Source organism: Hippocampus comes, unplaced genomic scaffold, assembly GCF_001891065.2.
Source record: "Hippocampus comes isolate QL1 unplaced genomic scaffold, H_comes_QL1_v1.1 scaffold50, whole genome shotgun sequence".
NCBI lineage: Eukaryota > Metazoa > Chordata > Actinopteri > Syngnathiformes > Syngnathidae > Hippocampus > Hippocampus comes.
This window is the reverse complement of record NW_017805122.1, coordinates 152,479-172,988: the sequence shown is the minus strand read 5'-3', so window position 1 is coordinate 172,988 and position 20,510 is coordinate 152,479. Positions and strand designations below refer to the sequence as shown.

General features: G+C 43.1%; 3 protein-coding genes across 6 annotated transcripts; 2 read left to right on the top strand and 1 right to left on the bottom strand.

The window, feature by feature from the left end:
- Positions 1-85: 85 nt before the first annotated feature.
- On the top strand, positions 86-3,503 carry xkr8.3 (XK related 8, tandem duplicate 3). Its single transcript, XM_019866045.1, has 3 exons — positions 86-1,057; positions 1,675-1,862; positions 2,247-3,503. The coding sequence occupies exons 1-3, from the start codon at positions 732-734 to the stop codon at positions 2,945-2,947; spliced, it is 1,215 nt and encodes a 404-aa protein (XP_019721604.1). The 5' UTR covers positions 86-731; the 3' UTR covers positions 2,948-3,503.
- A 72-nt stretch (positions 3,504-3,575) lies between these two features.
- On the top strand, positions 3,576-9,439 carry LOC109513528 (XK-related protein 8-like). Of its 3 annotated transcripts, XM_019866043.1 has the most exons (5): positions 4,694-5,048; positions 5,952-6,142; positions 6,524-7,401; positions 7,442-8,168; positions 8,262-9,439. In XM_019866043.1, the coding sequence occupies exons 1-3, from the start codon at positions 4,753-4,755 to the stop codon at positions 7,291-7,293; spliced, it is 1,257 nt and encodes a 418-aa protein (XP_019721602.1). In that variant the 5' UTR covers positions 4,694-4,752; the 3' UTR covers positions 7,294-7,401; positions 7,442-8,168; positions 8,262-9,439. The 3 variants fall into 3 exon arrangements, with proteins under 3 accessions (XP_019721603.1, XP_019721602.1, XP_019721601.1); XM_019866044.1 differs by lacking the exon at positions 4,694-5,048 and adding an exon at positions 3,576-3,717 and having other exon boundaries at positions 7,442-9,439; XM_019866042.1 differs by having other exon boundaries at positions 7,442-9,439.
- A 292-nt stretch (positions 9,440-9,731) lies between these two features.
- eya3 (EYA transcriptional coactivator and phosphatase 3) lies at positions 9,732-20,492 on the bottom strand. Of its 2 annotated transcripts, XM_019866034.1 has the most exons (20): positions 20,292-20,492; positions 19,712-19,906; positions 17,447-17,546; positions 17,105-17,154; positions 16,890-16,984; positions 16,749-16,814; positions 16,322-16,376; positions 16,137-16,246; positions 15,695-15,832; positions 15,446-15,531; positions 14,861-15,038; positions 14,594-14,763; positions 14,367-14,450; positions 14,197-14,286; positions 14,011-14,069; positions 13,707-13,867; positions 13,155-13,269; positions 12,856-12,977; positions 12,479-12,579; positions 9,732-12,342 (listed from the first exon to the last, which is right to left on the bottom strand). In XM_019866034.1, the coding sequence occupies exons 3-20, from the start codon at positions 17,468-17,470 to the stop codon at positions 12,262-12,264; spliced, it is 1,785 nt and encodes a 594-aa protein (XP_019721593.1). In that variant the 5' UTR covers positions 17,471-17,546; positions 19,712-19,906; positions 20,292-20,492; the 3' UTR covers positions 9,732-12,261. The 2 variants fall into 2 exon arrangements, with proteins under 2 accessions (XP_019721593.1, XP_019721594.1); XM_019866035.1 differs by lacking the exon at positions 15,695-15,832.
- Between the last annotated feature and the right edge of the window lie 18 nt (positions 20,493-20,510).

Here is a 20,510-nt window from a genome sequence, read left to right as displayed (position 1 = left end):
TCTTCTTCGGCGCTTTTTAAAAGTAGTGAAAAAAACTTTGGATTGTATCACCGCTCGCCATTGGAAAGGCAGGGAACTGTTTTCGGGTGCCGACCTGCATGCATGCGGCGGTCCACTGTGATACATTTCAACTGTCTGTTTATAAACTTTGATTTGGTTCTAACTTTTATTTAATTTTCTATATGCAAACACGGTGTGCAGTGTCATGTGCGTTACATTACAGTGGCTTAGAATAAAATTTAAAACATTTGTTGCTGTTGTTTTTAGGAATAAAACTTCTGCTACATATTAATTGGCTACGTATTTTGGGCGGTACTGGTTTGAAATCACAAACATTACCCCTTTAAAGGTCATCACACTGAAAAGTCGTCAAAAGTTAAGGATTATTCATTTACAATTGCTAAAAGTTATACTACACCCTTTAGTTGCAGGATGTTGCGAACGTAATCCACGCTATGGGCGGAGCTACCACCAACGACGGGGGAGTGTTTTTGCCAATAATCCCTTGGCTAGTTTCGAACTTTATCGTAATATACTTTTTATAAACAATGTTGTTTTGGGGACGGCGGCAGAATGAGCTTGTTCAAGGTGTCCACTTGTAAGACTCAATGGAATGTGCTCCATGGGTTGAAAGCAAAGTGAGGTCTCATTTAGAGACAAATAACGGTACGCGACGCCAGCCGAATGTTAGCTCAGAGCGGAGCCAGCAGGCTAACTCGGGCTAAATTGTGATGGAACGCGGGGCCTTTTCAAAATATTCCTGGATTGATTTCGTCTTCTCTGTCATCGGCGTATGTACTTTTTTGGTGGACTGGGGCTCCGATTTATGGGTCGCCGTCGAGTTTTACTGCCACGGTGACTTTTTGTGGTTCGGGGCACTGGTCGCCCTCATGATCCTTTCGTCTTCCGTGGTCCAAATGTTCAGCTGGTTCTGGTTGAAGTATGACCGCCAACTGCCCGGCTTCCGAAATGAGATCGGAGCCGAAGCGGTGCTCTTTGTGGACAGAGTTAAACTCACCTGCCTGTTGCATGTGCTGCAGCTGGGTTTCTTATGCAGGTAAACACGTGTGTGGATATAGTGTTAAAAAATCCCATTGCTTGTTTGTACAACTCAGGTCGAAAATGTGGAAACACCTTGTACCAAAGTATACAAGTTTTTATTGTATACAAAGTACTAAATTCACTCGACTCCCCACTCCACTCCTTATACTAAAGCAAATGCAAAAAAATATAGTCGCTGAAAAAGTAAAGTACTGCTATTTAAGTAGAAGAGTAAAAAGTAAAAGTACAGGACTGTAATTCATTTTAAGCAGTCACGCTTTTGGTCTGCGACAGGTTACGTGCAACATCACATTGTTGTGATACCAAAATGCTTAGACACTGCACAATAACTTGTTCAGTCGGACATTTTTTGGGGTGGTTTCTGACATGTACACAAAAACTGTCTAGACCATCATCAGGTTCCCAGCATGCCAGCATATAATTACATTTGACAAGTGCCATGACCATAAACGTCAAGTTCAGGTGTGGCGGCGACAAATAAATTTGTCGGTGCAGCATCCTGTCACATTCCATAGCTGTTCTCCTTGGCTGAGGTGTTGAGATCCGCTGCACGATTCACTGTGCGTCATTCAACAAGTCTTGTTGTCACGCAATTCCCCTCACGTACTCTAGGCACATCTCGGCCATCAGACAAGGCTTCCGGGTATGGTGGCGGAAAGAGGAAGGCTCTGAGTATGCCGTCTACCTGACCCACGACCTCAGCATGCTGCGACTCATCGAGACGTTCTGCGAGAGCGCCCCGCAGCTGACGCTCATGATCTATGTGGTGCTGCGCACCAACAAAGCCAGGACCGTCCAGTGTGAGTTCTCCTTTTTCACATTCGGGCTGATGTACACAAAATAAGCATAAGCTGATGATGAAATTGAGGTCAGGGTTCTCAAATCTAAACTCATCCGCATAACTCTTCCAAAAGAATGGAAATACACTTATTTTTGTCCATATGAAACTCTTCAATGCACTTCAACATAGTTTTGATTCCACAAGATTGGTGTGAGGCACTGCTTTTGTAGTAACGCTTCAGTCATATCATTTACTTATTGGTATCGGGTCGATACGGGCCTTATTTCAAGGTATCGGGTAACCATCTAGGATGCCGATACCCGCCACCGATACTACCTGCCAATCATGCAATCAATACGTTTCCTCCGTTGCCATATTGATGGTGTCACCTCCGTGTTTGCAGTCGTCAGCATTGTGGCATCAACCACTTCCATAGCCTGGATGGTGGTGGACTATCACCGCTGCCTGCGCTCCTTCCTACCAGACAAGGCCAAGCAGGGTTGGGGCTCCTCGTTCGTTTACTTCCTGTGGAACCTGTTGCTCATCTCCCCTCGGGTCGCTGCCCTCGCCCTCTTCGCTTCTGTCCTGCCCACCTACATTGCCGCCCACTTCCTGATCGTTTGGTCTAGCTTTGTCGTATGGGCTTGGCGCCAGAGGACCGACTTTATGGACAGCGTCGGGGGGGAATGGCTCTACCGGGCCACCGTGGGGCTCATTTGGTACTTCAGCTGGTTTAACGTCGCCGAGGGTCGGACTCGAAGCAGAAGTATCATTTACCATACCTTCATCACTACCGACGGAGGAATCCTGCTGGCCACTTGGTGGTGCTACCGAGACCCTGTGACCTCCCAATCTTATGCAATGGCGCTGCTCATCACTCTACCTCTTACCTACCTGCTGGGACTGCTCTTTAAATGCATCTACTACTGTTGCTTCCACCCTAAACTGTGGAGGCCCCCGCTCAGGGAAGCAGGACTGCCCGACGACTTGCCTGATGCAGAAGTGTCCTTCAGAGAATTTCCCATCCAGGATGGTGCCCTATCCTCTCAGCTGCTCAACAAAAGGATGGCGCACAATGCGGCACTCTTTTACTCCAGTCAGTGAAAACGCTGGAGGAGGAAAAAAAAAAAGAGAGTTGACTTGTCTACTGGTAACGGTTGTTATCGTTTTAGCCTGTTTTTGTGTGTCCTCTTGAGACAGTCGACATGATGGGCTAACATTAGTTACACCCGCATAATCCTATGATACCCAAATCTTTGTGACATGAAATTATCAACATGGCACATTTCGAAATACAATTACATTCTCGTGGCGCAGCAATCCCCATACATGCTGCAGTAAAACTGTTTACCAAGTCACGTCATTCTTTCGTGTGTTAACCCTTTCATGCACCAATAATGATAACCAGATAAGCTGTCCACTGTAGTAACCACTGTCCCCGAAAGGGTTAAATGAAGGGAATGACAGGAGGGACATTTTAAAAGCTAATTTTTCAAATTAATCCCCCTAACACACATTGTTTGGGATTGATAATGCACTCTCACAAGGGTGGAGAATTGCTGCTAATAATGTGTACGTATTTACAGGTGTACTTAAAAGAACTTGGACAATAGTTAAGCTGTGGCAACATGTCGTAAAATAAAGTGTCAAGGAATTTGACTGAAAAATACATCTTTTGTCGTCAACTTGCAAGCTTTTTTTATTTTATGTTATTTTTTTTACACTTTGATTCTTTTATGGGGTGAATTTATGTCAAGAATGCATTCCAGCCACAAGTGTTTCCCTCTGTATTTTATCATCTGCAACCGCTGTGTGCAGGAAGTGAGAGGCGGGGGCAGTTTACTTCTCAGCAACATCTCCTGGAAGTGCTCTTGGTAAGCCATTGTTTAGTTTACACGGCATTTGAAAGACATTCGATTCCAAGTTGGAGTGGTTCCCAACCCTTAGTGAGCCACAGCACCCGTTAAACTTTTGAAAAAAATCATACGGCAGTCCACCTAACACAAACAAACAAAAAGTCACAAAAACATAAATGCAGAAATAATGATAATCTTGTCTGACTTCACTTACAAATCGACTCAATGTGAAATCGTGGCGTGTTTTATGCAACACAAGATGGATTACTTCCAGGAAGCCATGACTCATTCTTTATATGAATAGCGATAGGCGGATGGACTGCTTTATTATCCATTCTGCTATTTAATGGTTTAATTATTTTACCCATCATAGACATCAGTGACAGATAGATGAAGAACATGTAAATAAATAATTTGGATGATTTTCAGCACACTTGGCATCCCACTGCCCTCATTTTCATGGATCCTCAAGATAAACTCTTAATTCTGATGTTTAAATACTATTCAGCTATTTATTTCATGTCATATTTTTTCTCCCCAGACCTTTTTAAAATAAACGTGGCAAGATTTCAGCAGGCCTCTGATTTCGTTTTATTTTTTGTTTGTTTGTTTTACACACAAGCGTTGCCCGTTTAGCTTAACGCTAGCAAACAATTCAAACACCATAGATGGGCTACCTAATAGCATCAATGTGGTGTTTCAACAATGGATATTAGAAGTCAAATGGTGGACACACAACAGGCAAATTCTTTATCCTCTGCAAAGAATGACCCCAAAAAAATGTGAATTATTTCTTAAATTACATAAACTATTCTAGTACGATTAGGGGTTGAAAGACTGGAATTTTTCTGAATGAAGTAAAATGAATGACCGTTATCCCATGAGGTTTTTTTTTAAACCGTATGCCTTTAAGAGTAGGCCTTGAGGGCAGTTTTTTTTTTTTTTTATGGAGGAGGAGTGCCAAACTCAAAGCTCTCTTTTTCTGTTCAAGTTGAGTCATTGTGAAAGTGTCATGGGAAGAGCTGCACCAGCATGTAGCACTCCGCGCGAACCATGAGTGCGTTCAAGTTCTCCAAGTTGGATTGTTTCCTCACTTATGTGGGCCTGGCATTTCTTTTGTTGGACATTGGGCTGGACATATGGACTGCGGTGTCGCTCTACCAGGAAGAGGATTATGTTTATCTCGGCATCCTGATATTTGTCCTCTTGGGCTCGTCGATGCTTGCTCAAGCCTACAGCTGGCTGTGGTATACTTATGACGACTTTGTGCGGCTGACAAAGGTTGAGAGGTGTCTCAGTCCGAGGCAGCTGAAGGCCGTGCATTTTTTGCAGCTGGGAGTCTACTTCAGGTTCGTAGGCAGATTGTCTGCTTTCAACACATGAGGTGGTGTGTTTTATTTGGAAAGATTGTTTGGCTTTTACACGTGTCTTCCCCAACTTGCCCTTTCCAGTCCATGAAAATCCGACTACTTACAAGAAAGTAAAACGTGACATTAATTTACAGGTTCCAGCATGTTGCAGTGATGTGGCGCGCTGGAATTTTTTGCTTGCCTCTGAGTGTCTAGCAGCAGAGTGAACAAATCGTTTGCACTTATGCCTCATCGTTCTGCAATTCAGGTTTTGAATTTCGGCTCAGGCCTTTCTTCTGTGTTGTTTGCACGATCTCCCCGTAGTCCAGCATTCCAAAAACATATGCTATGTTTGCGTTAGGTTACGAGCAGCCACGGCAATCACATTTCAAGCGACCGGGGGTGGCCGTAGGGGGGATGGCATGAGCAAACGTGACGTGCCGTGATTGCTGTGCGTGGCGAGTCAGAGCCGTCAAATAGTTTGCCGCTTCAGTCGGATTGTAACGTCAAAAACGTTAAGAAAAATAACGTCCAAAATGAAAAGGACATTGATTAACTGACAACCTAAAATTATTTTTTTTCATGCTCTATTCAATGTATTTTGTTTTACTATTTACTTGGGACATACAAATATTTCATTTGGGATTTTCCGGAATGACTGCACCTTTGACCTTTAAGTTAAAATAAGGCCAAATGAACCATGAACTGATACCAAAGACAGTTTAAAAACAAAAATTACTTAACCCTTTCATGCACCCTGGAACCTGATAACATGATAAGCTGTCCACTGTAGTAACCACTGTCCCTCAAAGGGTTCAAGTAGAGTTGTTAACTTACGAAACACTTCCACAACTTTCCAAAAATTTGATGTGGATTTTGAGTCTTGACTCTGTTCTTTCCCAGGCATGCTGGTGTTGTGGAGATCACATCGTGCGGATGCATTACAAAAACCCAAGACCCAGTTGACGCTGCGGTGTTCCTGACTCATGATCTCAGCATGCTGCGGCTCTTTGAGGCTTTTTCAGAGAGTGCGCCGCAACTGGTTCTCATGCTCACCATCATGCTGCAGCGGGGCCAACTGGATCCTCTGACAGGTACGACATAATGAATGCCGTGGTGTGTCATTAGACAAGGCTATGGCCAGACTAAACCAAGCTCCTAATCTCACTTCAACATAGTTCCTTGTCACCAAGATGTACTGTAAATAAGTTGGCGCCCAAAGCAATATTTTTACATTAGACATGGCTTTGGTCCAAGCACAAAAAACCAATTGTATCTCAAATCAGCTTTCACCAATGAAAAGAATGGAAACGGCATTAAACCATTCCAGTTTCCCTTAGAAAAAAAAAAATGTTGTGTATTTTAATTAGGAAAAAACATACACAATCAAAAATATGCAGTTTTTGTCACACTTTGTAACAGAAATTCGTGAATCATGGCACGTAATAATGTAGCCTGTCTAATGTCGTCCTCAGTCTTGAAAGCCTTGGGCTCGGCTTCAGCCATTGCCTTCAGCGTGACGACGTACCACCGCTCCCTTCGCTCCTTCCTGCCCGACAAAGAAGAACAACGCATCGCTTCGTCGCTCATCTACTTCGTCTGGAACCTCCTTCTGATTTTCTCCCGGCTGGCGGCCGTCGCCCTCTTCGCCTCCATCCTGCCCTGCTTTGTCTTCACCCACTTCATTTGCTCCTGGATGATTCTCTTCTTCTGCGCTTGGCGCTGCAAGACGACGTTCATGGACAGCCCAGGTGGGGAGTGGCTCTACCAGGCCACTGTGGCCGTCATTTGGTATTTTGACTGGTTCAACGTGGTGGAAGAGAGGACTAGATACAAGACGACGTTGTATCACGGCTTCATTCTTCTTGATATTTCCCTTATATGTGGCTTGTGGTGCTGGAGGATGCACACACAACCCCCTTCTTTTAAAATCCCCCTCCTGTATGCCTGCATCATTGCCTTCAGTGTGGTTGCATTTTACATCTTTGGCCTTATACTCAAAATAATCTATTACAAGTGCTTTCATCCGAACCTCACGAAAAAGGAGCTGAGGGGAGATTCCACAAGCGCTTCAGAGAAGGCGGTCATGTTCTCAGCCAGTAGTGCGGTGGTGGAGGACAGAGTTCACCACATTAGCGATCGAAGTTACACAATTGAAGATGTAGTGGACGGCGCCGTGTCACAAGCTGACACCAGAGTTTCCAATAAAAGAATGAGGAAGCTGGCTGAGAATTTCTACTCATGACACAAACATTTGACATGCACATGGATGACCGACGCACAGATGTACTGCATGTCACGAGGGAGCAGTTCTCCAATCTCTACGAGGAGCAATTGACCGTTCGTTCAACGAGTTCTCCAATCTCTACGAGGAGCAATTGACCGTTCAACAGACTGTTAAGAGTGTCATTGTTATCCTCTATATTGAAAAGACGATGTGTAGACCACACTTTTATCTAAAAGGCACAGTACAGTATTCAAAGGGTAAGACCTGACTGTTCAAAATTGAAGGAAACTACAGCATTTGAATGCATTACTTGGTCACGTGCACAATTGAATGACATCCGATAAATCTGCCAACACAAAGATAATGCTTACTTTAGGTTGGCACCGCCAAGAAAAAATAATTTAACAATGTGATTATCGTTGTAGTTTACGGTGTGAACTTGGGGTGGACGATCAATTGGCATTTAATTATGATCTCGGCTTCGGCTCTGTCGATCTTTAAAGCGTTCTCATCGAAGACAAACGATTATTGGACAGAACGGCGTAGTGCGTGTACAAGTTCCCGACGTTATGAAAGTACCCTGAATACACCATGTTGCTTGATTGGCAAGCGTTTAGCCGAGCGTGTGACTCTGCTGTCTTTAAGCGTCCTTAAGGCAGTTTATTGATACAGTCGTTGGAGTTTAGATTACAATTTAACACACAAGAGGAATTAGACCATTGTATATTCAAATTCAAAATATTCTTCGTATTTGAAACATCGCAAGCTCAAATGCTAAAGTTAATGCAGTATTCCATTCAAATGCTAACAGGAAATTAGCATCGCCTTCGGGAGTGACAGTCCTTCAAAAACGAATATTCACCCCCAAACGCTGTGGAAACACAGCCACACAGGTAAGATAACACTACTCCAATCACAAATTCTTCCTAATTTGTGACAAAATGAGTTATAGTAACTGAGTTTAATCTTGCGTTGCCACATTTCAGATCTGGAAATAAGGGACACTCCTCATGGCGTCTCGGCAAAACCACGCGGGGCGAAAGAAATTTGAAGGTTTGTCTCCCCAAACAACCCTGAAATGCAAAAAATCGTATGTATTTTTATTTGGAAAGAAATGCTTTTATTTAACTGACATTATTTAATATGTCACATTAGCCTCTGGGCCCAGGGTTCACTTGGTCGTCAGTATGGAAGAAATCAAGAAAGCACTGAGACGTACTTAAAGATGAAAGTGCTTCATTAGCAATGAACATTGTTTTTTTTTACCCTTATAGACTGAAGTAGCCTGAACCTGAGTATAGCCTATAGGCTATTAAAAAGTGTTGTAAACGAAGCAAAACCTGTTCTTTATTTTGTTCATTATTGTGAAATTCAGTGTTCACGTTTGTGTGTGACAGACGCATGGGACAATTAGGAAAATACGGAACAAAACGCGCAACATGATTCGTATTTTACGGGACGGGTGACAACCTGAGTTTAATCGCAACTTTCTTCTGTTCTCATTCTACGTGTGTAGTCCATCCATGAACGGCACCGCACTGCCCCTAAGAGGCCAAAACGAGCATGAACAGCCGGGAATTGTTCAGTTGTTATCACAGTATTTTGTATTTTACTTTCTTACTCATTACCGTAATTGTATTTATAGCTATTTATATTTATAGTTTTATCGAAAGTTGAGTTTTCAAAGATTCAAGGGATTATCCTCTCCTCAAAATTCAAGCATACAAAAATCAAATTACTGTTGTTGTTGTTGTACCAACATGTATTTCTAATTTCCTCATGACATGCTATGAAATACAATCTCCCATCTCCCAGGTTAGCCCACTAAGTCCCAAGTCTTGTGAAAGCAACACAGGGCAAATGTCTGCAAAGATGCAAGGAAACAGTTCAGTTTTACACAGAAAGCTACAATAATAAACAGTTTCTTTCTCACAATGTCAATCCAAACCGAGTATTAAATTTCTAAAAGCACTTTTTGATTCAGCTCTTGAATTGGATGTAATTAAATTGTGTAAGCATGTTTAATGGTGTCTCAAACAAAAAGCACAGCAATAAAAGGCTGCAATTAGTTTCCAGTTCACTCATTGTATCAAACCCTCAGGACTTAACTATGAGAATAACTACAATCACAGATAGCGTCACTTTATGAACAATACATCAATATCCTATAACATGCACTATTATATTAAAATGATTGTTCGAATACTTGATGTTTCACGCGATTGCATTATTTATGAATGGAAAAAAAAAAGATTTGTATTTATTTTTGTATTTTGAAGAAATACAGACAGGCTTGCTCGTTCAACTCTCTGTGAAAATATGCAAAGACACTGCTCAGCGTATTTACAATATACTGACTTTATCAGATAAACAGGAAATTCTTACAGCGATGTGTTGAGGTCCTAAACAGCTACTGTGGTCTAAAGTCCTGGCCATGAGATGATTTAAAAAAAAAAAAAAAAAAAAACATTACAAAAAAATAACTTTGACTAACATTGTACTTATAACATTGCATCCCCATTGTTTACTTTAAAACAGACATGATATGCATGCGGGGTCACTACAGAACAGAATTGTTTCATGTACCAAAAATGGTAGCGCCATTCCGTCAGTTGAACATAAAAGTGAACCAAAACTATTCGATTGCTTTGTTCAACGTACTTTTTAGTTACCACTTTTAGTAATCTGAGCCAGTAATAGCATTTAGTACTTATTGATTGTCTCCAAGCCAGTATGATGTCATAGCAACTAATAAATGCAAACGATTCTATTCAACAGTAATACAGAGCACACAGGATTCAGGGAAATAAAACAAAAAATTCTCGAGTACATTTAAAAGAAAAGGGCTCGTCAGCGCCACATGAGGTTGCTGACATCTAAACCGAGAGAAAAATGACAATTTGAAAGAATTTCCACAAAATGTAATGGATTCGGGCGAAACAAAACCGCATTAAAAAAGGAGAAATAACACTTAGGATACCAATACATTTTTACAAGGACTAAACCAAAACTTACACATTTCCCTTTGAGATTATGCATACAGATACATAAAGGCACAATATAAATATGCAAAACAACCAAACAAATGCACACAAATACACATTCTTAACGGTCCGAAAGCTGCGAGTGAGTAAAGACCAAAACCTTCAGGCTCAGAATTGTTCAGTCATCGTGGCGTGTGGACACAAAGTTGACCCTGCCCCCTTACTTTCGAAACTATCGTTAATGAGCAATGGAAAGATGTATTGCACAGTCGCCATCTCATTTGTACCGTTTCAGTTTGCGTGATGATGTCAAGCTTATCAAGCTCGCTTTCATTCTCAATTTTACCACAAGTCCAAATCCGTTCACTTAACTGACATAAACAACTCCCACCCAGGATTGCTCGACTAATGGATTTAGTTTTTGGTTGATATTTGGTTTCGACATTCAATTGCATGAATGAAGCACTTTCGGAGGCTCAATTTGACTCGCGAGCTACTCAGGAGTTGATTTGCCAAATTGCACCAAATATTTCTCTGCTACATGTGGACATGAGGATAGAATGGCCTGTCATTTCTAAAAAGAGGAAAGTGGGGACCATCTACTCGGTGTTTGTGAGAGCGGAGTCAGGCTTAGTAAAAAAAGAAACAAAAAACAAACACGCACAAAATGTGACTTAGATAATTATTTACAAGGGTCACATTCTTATCTACTTATTTAAACAAAAAAGGCCAACAAATCCTTGAATTTAATACCATGTTCCATATGTGAACACTCTTGAAGGACACTTGGGCTTGTGCTATGAGAAAGCCAAAGGGCCAACAGTTGAGTATTTGATGATGGTTATAATCGCAGGAAAAGAAACCCCCCCTCCCCCATCTCTCAAAGCATAAAGTGAACACATTTCAGCTCATCTGAAAACTCCAGATGGATCATTTCCACAGGGTCAAAACCTTGTCGTTGTAACTAATACTACTTTGAATTAGTTCTCGCCTCTTATTACAACACGCTGCAGAGTTGCGTGAGGTTACGCAAGTGGCGAGACAGGGACACTTTCTGATGACAGTTCCTCATTTCAAATATTGCAGTGACGACACGGCAGGCAAACGAATAAGGAAACAGACGATCAAGAACAGTGAACCCCTGCATTGTCGCGCTTCGGCATTCCCGAACTATGTTGACATAGAAGAAGAGTTTCATTTCAACAAAAATAGTGCTTTGTTGTCATCTTGATATAGCGGAAGTGAGTTGTCGAGTTTGATTTATACCGGCAAAAAAAAAATAAACCATAAAAAAAAAAAAAATAGTAGTTAGCCGCCAACTTTGTGTCAAGGAACTAAGCTGAAGTGAGTCGAGGAGCGCCTTGCTGCCATCATGGCAATGAAAGGCAACTGTAATCCTTTCTGGGGGGAGTCAATCACACACATTTCTTTTCGTTAGTTGCAATAGGGCTCGTTTCTGATGCCCCAGGAACGGCGGAGGTTCACTGTACTTGATGGATGTCGTCGAAATGAGTGCAAACAGAACGAGTGCAAATGAGCCCAGAAATGGCTTAAACATTTTGAATGCAAACTCAAATATATGCACATAAAGTGAAGGCCCTTTGGTAATTTGAAGTCAGGAGGGATATGTCCCCCCCCAACCTAAAATTAAATTAAAAAGGATCAAACAATGACACAGCCCATTCTGCGTCTGCATGAATCTGTTTTTTTTTTTTTTTTTTTTTTTTTTTTAAAGCTGTGGCGAGATTAGCTGCCAAAGAATAGGGAGTGCTGGGCACGAACACATTAAAAGCAGCCAACTGCACGCCCGGTCTGTTTTCTCACAGTCAGCTCTACCTCAGTTCCTTTTGAGCATCTGTCAGCCAGCTCACAGCTGTCCGTAAATAAGCACGTGAGCAGCATTGGAGGCGCAGAGAATTCTTGATCAATGTCCGTCCAGAAAAAATAACTGGCTGCTCAATTTTTTTCCCCGTTTAACGTGCCACCGCCGCCGTCTCCTTGTTTACAAGAAGTCCAGTTCCAGCGCTTGGTGCAGGGACACCAGGTCGCTGTGAGCGGAGATCCGCCAGAAAGGCATGTTGTGCTGCGTGGGGCGACAAAAACAGTCAGACTTCGGTCTCGTTCAAATACACAGTGGGCCATTCTAATTGTTGTCCTTTTTCAAACACATTTTCCTCGGTATGCCAGGTGTAAAGTTTGAGTTTCAACATGGCACGCACCTGTTTCGCTGCAAACTCTTCATCGCGCCCGTCGCCGATGACAACATATGTCACTTTCTTCCCAAAGCGAGAGACGATCCTCTCAAAGCAACTTTCTTTACCTGCAAGCAAAAGACAACACCGACACTCACTTGTGGATAATTTTGCAGACGGTCACATGAAATGTTAAAGCACTACAATGGGGGGCTGCCGTTATGGGATGTGTCAAGACTATTTCGGATCAAAGCAGAAAATGGGACATGTTGTGTATGACACTCATGTTCCTAATAGTCTGGCTGAAACATCCAATCGAGATGAGCTTTCCGCGGGTTCTATGACTAATGCGTTCTTTTTTTGGCAGGACAGTCATGGACGATGAGGCCTGTATATGGCTGTACCTATTTTTGTGGCGCTGTAGATATTCTCGATGGGGAAGACGTCTCCCAGGCCGTAGAGCAGCACCTTAGCCAGCGCTGGCACCAGTTGAGTGGTTGTGACCAAGACATTGACACACTTCCCCCTGTCGGTGAAACAAACTTTAACTCATTTACTCCAAAAGACATTTTTAAACGTCTTTTCAGACTTGGTCCAGAATTGGCTGGTACTGAATGAGTTAACTTCGTTATAGACAAGTGATCGCTGCCGACTGCTTGATTTTTTTGGGAGTGGAGAACCTAAAGTGTCATTAAAAGCAAACCTGGACTGGATGAGCAGTAGAGACTTGAGCGCTGTGCTGAGCCAGGAGTCAGTCACGTTCTCGATATCGGACTGAAGCCGTAAAAGCAGCTCCCTCTTCACCGGACTCAACAGGCCTGCAGGGCAGCAGCAGCATTATTTAAAACCCACATTACATTTTTTTTTTTTTTAAATAACCAACACTGCGTCAATGTAACTGTTTCCAAATATCTGTTAGTTGACAGTTGTCAGGCAGGAGAGTTACAAGCAAACAAACAGTGAAAAACAAACCCTTTTCTATTTATCTAGGCTGAAACCTGTTTGATGTACAAAGTCTGACTTAATGGCCTATTTGGAAATATAACAAGACTTGGAACTAGCTTAAATCCGCTCGCTGGTCACATCTGGTGCACAGGCGCCACCTGCGGAGCTCAAACAGAATTTCAGACATATTCACTCAATCAAACAAACTTTTTTTAAAAGACCGTTATGAATGCAATTTAAGACCTACGTCACTCACGGGGGTTTCCTCAGTAGAAACAACGGAAAATGGTGACGTGCTATGTAAACTCACCTCCGACATTTCCCTTGTAGCTGTTGTAAATCTCTTTTAGGCGGCGATAGCGAAAGGCCAGTTTGCGCATCCACTCCACACCACCCTGGACGCCTGTCGTGGCTCCGGCTGCACCTCCGCCGCTGGGGCCGTTAAATCCATCCGCCAAGAAATTGTAATTACTTAAAAAAAAAAATCATAATAATAAATTAAAAAAAGGAGACACGTTGCTGTAATTGTACAAAATCCATTCAAATAATCACAAATCCTTTTTAAAAATGTTATTTTAGCACAGCTCAGTGTTCCCTGCCCGAAAAAAAAGCACCTTAGGTCCTGCCCGTTGTCGTCGGAGGCGACATCCTCCACATGGACTTGGTCACATTCCTTCAAGTAGAAAGTAGACCTCGTTGTCATAAATTATATCCAGTAATCCACATCTGGTTCAGTCAGACCCCAAACATCCAATCATTTTCTCTCGGTTGTCAAAAAAAAAAAAAAAATTCCACTGTACCTCTAAATCGTTGAAGAACAGGTGGTTGTCAGCCAACTCAAAGATAAACTCCTCCATCTGCAAGCCCAAGTTCAACATGGTCGCCGGGTCCTAATGCCGTATAAGAAAAGAGCTCAAAATACAGAGGACATCGTCTTCGCAAATTTTCTTTATCGTTCATGTCGACACACCTTGCCAAACTTTTGCGCGAAAGAGCCTGTGAGTAGCGAGTGGAATATAATAATGGTCTCATCCAGATCCCAGAGAAAGATCCGCTTGGGGGAAAAAAAAAAATACACAATAATTAATGACCTCAATGGATTCTGAAAAATTTTGCTCCCATCGCTACATGACAAAATGGTGACTTTGAAGGACCACCGGTGACTAAGTGAATGCAATGCACTATTGGCATGATTACCTCCAGGTCGTTTTCAGTAGGTGGGGAGCTGTCGCACTTTTTGGCTTTTCCTTTAGCTTTTCCCATCGAGTTTCTGCGTCCGACCTCATCTTGGTCTCTGGCTCCAGCAGGGTGAGACACATTGGTGGGCAGAGCCGCCCCTGCCGGCACATTCTCTGATGGGGACGCATCTTAGAGAGGGACAGTGGAGCGGGGGGGGGGAATCAATTTTGAAAAGTACACTAGTAACCTCAATGAGAGGATGAAATTCGAGGTCGAAAAAGACACCTCTGGGAGGTAGTGCCGCCGAGGCGGCCTCTTCCGACTTAACGGCCGAGTACACGGCCCCTCCCACGGCGGCTCCGTGGTCGTCGCTGTTGGGCAGGCCCGCGGGCACGTAACTGGCAGGCAGGTTGTAATACTGTGAAAACTGGCTCTGTCCCAGTGAGTTGTAGCTGCTAAAGTCCTGAGGGAGTCCCAACAGAAAGATCATCTGTCACTCCCATCTATCAACATTTTGCTGTAGCTCAGGGGTGTCAAACTCATTTTTGTTATGGGCCACATTTTTTATGACTGAAAACATATCAAAAAGTCAAAAATAACGGTCTATTCAACTATTGTTTAAATTAGTGTGATGTGTGTTTGGTAGCAAGAAAATGCGTACAATGTCTTTGTTATTTATTAAATGTGAGAATTTAGAATTTTGGTCGAGATCTTAGCAATCATCATGGAAGTTGACATGTTTGATTTGCTTTCGTGGGCCACATAAAATGATGTGGCGGGCCAGATCTGGCCCGCGGGCCTTGAGTTTGACACATGTGCTGTGAACCACGTACTGAAGATTAGTGTCATTGAAAATAAACCAGCACTTACTTGGAGAGCTACCGTGGTGGATGCTGTGGTAGCGGCCGTTGCCGATGGGATGTTGGAGTACACGCTGGATGTTGTGAAACTCGAGCCTTCGGAGGAACGCACACGCAACGCAGACTTGAGTCAAGGCGACAGGAAAGAAAGCGCCACATGGCGATCTCACCGTTGGAGAATGCTGAAAATTCACACTCTCCTACAAAAAATGTGCAGAGTGTGACAGCATTGTCCTGAGCAAGTGATGCTGCAGCTTGCCTTGGCTGGGGTATGAGTAGTGTAGCTGGCTTGGCTGGCTTGAGGTATATGTGGTGCTGAAGCTGAGAAACCCAGGCTGGCCACCAGAGGCCGCCTCTGGCAGACCTGTCTCAGTTTTTATGCCTGGCCACATAGCACCTAAAGAGGACAGACAGCAATAAAGGCAAAGAAGGAAAGAGAAGGCAGCAAGGGGGTTATTGGAGACGGCGAGGAGTTTCAAAAATCCTCCCGTCAAAGCTGTGGGCTTTTGTGTTTTGGAGCAGAAAAACCCGAAAGCAAATCGATTCCACGGGTGCAGAAGCAGAGTGAGGCTCCTAAAAGCAAAGTGACAAAGGTACAATGCTGTGTTTTTAGTGAGAGGACCGTGTTAGGAAAGAAGAGAAAGGGAAAGTCACAACCACCCCCCCCCCCAAAAAAAAACAAAAAAAAGGGGGAGACTAACCAAAGGGCGGGAGGCCATACGTTTGGCCTGTCTGCGGAAAAGCTGAATACACAGCAGAGTGAGCCAGCGTGGGGAAGGCCACCGGGCTGGGGTATGATGTCGCCACAGGGCTAAAAAGAAAGACAATCGCTGCTGAAGTGCGTACATGACGAGAAATGGCCATCGATTGAATAACGCATACTCACTTGCTTCCTTCATAGACCTGCTGGGTGTATTCCGACCCGGCTGCCGTGTCTGTGGCTGTTACGACAACACAATCAGCAGTTTGACATGCACTGCGCAATAACGGCAGCCATATCAAAGACGGTATGCACAGTCAATATTATGCTGGTTACATTTTTTTCCCCCATTTTAATTCATGGTTTGTTTGCTATTATTATAGCATATCCCCAGAGTACCAAAACATGGACGTATAATAAATCTGATATTGTTTATGGTGACAGAGATTAATCTAATGCTTTTGTTTCTTAATAAGTACATGGAAAGAGGATCTTAAAAAAAAAATACATCACATGTTGGGGAAAAACTAATTGCAATTAGATCATGTTCGACTGGGTGATTCTCGGGAGAAGACAAAAGGCACTTCATCATGTTGAGTTTGGGCCTTCATACCCGAATGTGCATACGTTGCGTTCAATTGGGGTGCTGCTCCTATCTCTCCTTCAGATTCCCGATCCCCTGGAACAGGGATGCAAGGATTCCTTAACTCCGCAGTTGTGGTGAGTCACAGCTTTCGCCATATTTTCTACTCACGTGTGCCAAGTTGGGAGATGGACAAGGCAGAGTAAGAGCTTCCCTGCTCTGATGGGGCGAGCACAGCATCCGGGCTTCCATCCTCTCCCAAATTACTACAAGTGCATTGAGATGCTTGGTTTTAGCCAACGGGATTTTTTATTTTATTTTTTTACAAATGAGCCATGTTTAATGCACACCCCTTTCTCCTTGCGTTTTTTTTTTTTCTTTCATACCTTTGCTCTTTCTCCAGTCCACTGTCTGCGTCAAGCTTGGCTTTCTTTGCCTGTGCCCACAAACCAAACACTTATTATAACATTTTAAGAAGGGAGGAGGGGGCGGGGGCGCTAGAGCTCAACCTCAAGGCAAAATGTGTGGTGACAAAACATGCATCCGTTTGTTTGTTTTCAGGACTCATTCCAGCATTAAAAGCACACGGGATGCTTTCAGCCACAAGAAGAACAACAAACGTGGATCGAAAGAACAGTTTCTGGAGAAATGATGGGGGGGAAAAACAGTGAAGAGAGTACAGGACCGCCCAATTTGAAATCGTTATTCATTAATGCAGGCGCACTTACCGGCAGCTCCTGCGTGTCATCCATCTTTGCGGCAGAGCGACCCGACAAGACAGCACGCCGTCACAGCCTACTCTCTGGACCTGGGGATTCTGTGCGGACCCTGCCTCGGCGGTCACAAGCAGCAGAGGAGACATTTGAAGTACACCGCGCACACACACAATACAACACTCTCCCCTCCCCATGATACGTAAACACACACATCGATGGACCACCCCCAACTGAGAGTCCAGGAAGTGGGGCATCGGGATCACACATCCTGCACGAGACCTACAGGTGAGGCAGGTGTGACTGACGTCGCTTGACTGACCGCCGCTCTCGTGCTTAGCGTGGGACTAAGGAAGCGTGCCGATTTACATGTGACCTAACTCCTGTAAAACCAAAACATTCTCACTCATGTGGACGCTGCCGGTTCAAATGATACCCCAGAGGATAAGATCTAACCTCGTTTCATCGCTCGGCTCACTCAACGGGCCTTTCCCGTCAAAGTAGGCGACATGGAACGTGTTACCTGACATAATGTGGACAGAGAGGCTGAAAATACCGGTAGGTCAGACGGCAAATTCAACACCACGCCAACGCGTGAGGCAAAAAGCACGGCACGTTCTGCATCAAAAGTGTGCCACCTCCAGGGGTTGGCTTTAATGGGAAGCAGATGTCAGTTTATACAAAATTTAGATCAGTGAACTCGTAACACCTGCTGGAAAAGAAGGCCACTGAAATTATTGACACAGTTTTATACTTTTCGAGCGGCGCTCAACGAATAGCATCATATGCTGACCTGTACTTAAATATCGGATTCCAAAACTATAACAACAACTTTATTGCCAATGAATGACCAAAGAGGTGATTTCTTTACTCACAGTTTGTCATGTATAAAACTCAAATACAGCCGAGCTTTTGGTTTTCAGTGTATGTAATGTTGAGTTTACAAATTTGCACGCAATGTTAGAAAACGCTGTTGCGTGGCAAAAGGCAGCTCTGTACTTATTGGATTGTTTTGTCTTCAAGAATTAGAGATGTTTTTCAGACAAATATTGATTCTAATTATGACTTGACTACATGAGTGGTAGTTAACGACATTTTCTGACTTTTGGGCAATAGCGCTGCTGTCTGATCAGAACTCCTTTCGAAAACAAAATGGCTTCTTTTAAAGGGGGCTGGGGTGTTTCTGATCACAAACATCAGTTCTCTCTACGAGAAAGGAAAGATATTGGGGAGAAAAGCAATGATGTCATAGTTGAGCCAAAAGATCAGAGCACTATGCTTCCAATTGAATACTGGTGCCCTGTGGGGAATAGTTTTATCTGGTCTATGTAAGAATTCTATTGAATTCCCCAATTCTCTCCTTCAAAGAATATCTTAATGACAGTATCAACAAGCAAACACATGTTATGATAGTTATTATTTTCCCCACTATTCATGTATGGTTGTCTTATTCTTATGACATAAAAAGTCTTGTTACCTGCAAATAACAATGTAACCCAGCAAATACTCCCCATTACATTTCAGGCTTTCGTCATAAGAAAACAAACAGAACAACAACAACAACAAACTTTATTATCTGCTGACATATTTACGCATCGTTCGTGTTGACCCAGTTTTGTCGTAGTGTTTTGCTGCTGTTGTAATCTGCACCACCCCGACTCTCCAATATCGCGTTGCCATTTTGCAGGTCAAGAGACCCTTCTAAAGGAACAGTTCATCCCCATTCCATCTGGAAATAGCCGACCACCGTTACATTAGCAGAACCAGCAAATAACCCAGCCGGGGAGAGAGGAGTCTGAAGGTGAAACGGCACCAGCCTGATTCCTGAAAACCGCTAGCGTCGATTTAAAGGTAAGTAACAACGACAGCACTTGGTCGTGATCAGTTTGTTTGTCAACGAGCGAGCGTGACGAACTGCGATCACCGCTAATATTTAAAGCGCCTTGCGCTATGGACGATGTTAGCTCTATCTACTCGCGCGCTGGGTATTTAGTTTACCAAATAGCAAAACAGGATGCCCCTTTCTTAAAATTTCATATGAATGACCCATATTTGTTAACAAGTGATACGATCGTCAGACTGGCTGTGAGATCATGAGTTTGGTACGGGCGTAAAAGTTTTTTGCTCCAGACATTAGTCGGGTTCGGCCGCCATAGGAGCGAGCACCGAAATGGCAGCGTGCAAAGCATCGCAGTCCTGCTGCCGCAGCAATAATCGCCAAGCTGATTGGAAAAAGAGCAACGCATTACACTAGCACTACAATCAGTAAACCAGTCTTACCATTGAAGGTGGGAAGTCACAACGCAAACATTTAAGCATCTCCAATTGAATCCAAAGTGTAAAGCTTTGTCTGTTGATAGGGAGCACTATTTTGCAGGAAGTTGGCGTTGCTGCGTTAGCTGCGCATGCGCACAATCCCTCCTGACATGTTAGCGTCCCCGGTTCCTTGTCGTCAGGTGTGGAAACGTTAGTTTACTCGATCATTGTTTCCCAACTTTTCCAGATCCAAAGCACAAATTTGACATGACAGAAATGTAACAAAAATTGTGAACACAGATGAATTTGCTATCCAATTGAAGAACACTTATTGCGAGCATAGAATGATTTAAAATTATACTTTCAGAAGAATTATTGTCGTCGTAGGTTCTATGAAATTCAAATTGCCTTTGTAGTCTATATACAGTCTATACCGCATTTGAATTTCTTTTCGAAAGAAACAAAATAATGTATATTTGTATAATTGTATATGTATAATGTATTTAAGTGTACTGTACAACTATTATTCAATGTATTTTGATTTTGTGGGATTTTTTTGTTATATATGTTAAGAAAAATTGCAATTTGGGTACAGAGTTCCTACCAGAATGAAAAGAACCACCACATTTATCAAGAAAAAAAATAAACGCTTTCTCTCGTGGGCCACATAAATGGATGTTGCAGGCCAGATTTGACCCCAAGGCTTTGAGTTAGACATGTGCACTCTAAATTATCTGTAGCTGTAAATGTTAGTGTGGATGGTTGTTTGCATGCTGTGTGACTGTCCGGGGTTTGCCCTGCCTCTCACCCAAAGTCAGCTGGA

Coding starts and splice junctions, on each gene's coding strand:
- xkr8.3 (XM_019866045.1), top strand. CDS start 732: ATGGAACGCGGGGCCTTTTCAAAATATTCCTGGATTGATTTCGTCTTC. Junction 1,058..1,674: donor CAGCTGGGTTTCTTATGCAG/GTAAACACGTGT, acceptor CACGTACTCTAG/GCACATCTCGGCCATCAGAC. Junction 1,863..2,246: donor CAAAGCCAGGACCGTCCAGT/GTGAGTTCTCCT, acceptor CCGTGTTTGCAG/TCGTCAGCATTGTGGCATCA.
- LOC109513528 (XM_019866043.1), top strand. CDS start 4,753: ATGAGTGCGTTCAAGTTCTCCAAGTTGGATTGTTTCCTCACTTATGTG. Junction 5,049..5,951: donor CAGCTGGGAGTCTACTTCAG/GTTCGTAGGCAG, acceptor GTTCTTTCCCAG/GCATGCTGGTGTTGTGGAGA. Junction 6,143..6,523: donor CCAACTGGATCCTCTGACAG/GTACGACATAAT, acceptor TGTCGTCCTCAG/TCTTGAAAGCCTTGGGCTCG.
- eya3 (XM_019866034.1), bottom strand. CDS start 17,470: ATGGATGACACGCAGGAGCTGCCG. Junction 16,985..17,104: donor GGACTGGAGAAAGAGCAAAG/GTATGAAAGAAA, acceptor ATGCACTTGTAG/TAATTTGGGAGAGGATGGAA. Junction 12,580..12,855: donor CTACAGCGCCACAAAAATAG/GTACAGCCATAT, acceptor TTTTGCTTGCAG/GTAAAGAAAGTTGCTTTGAG.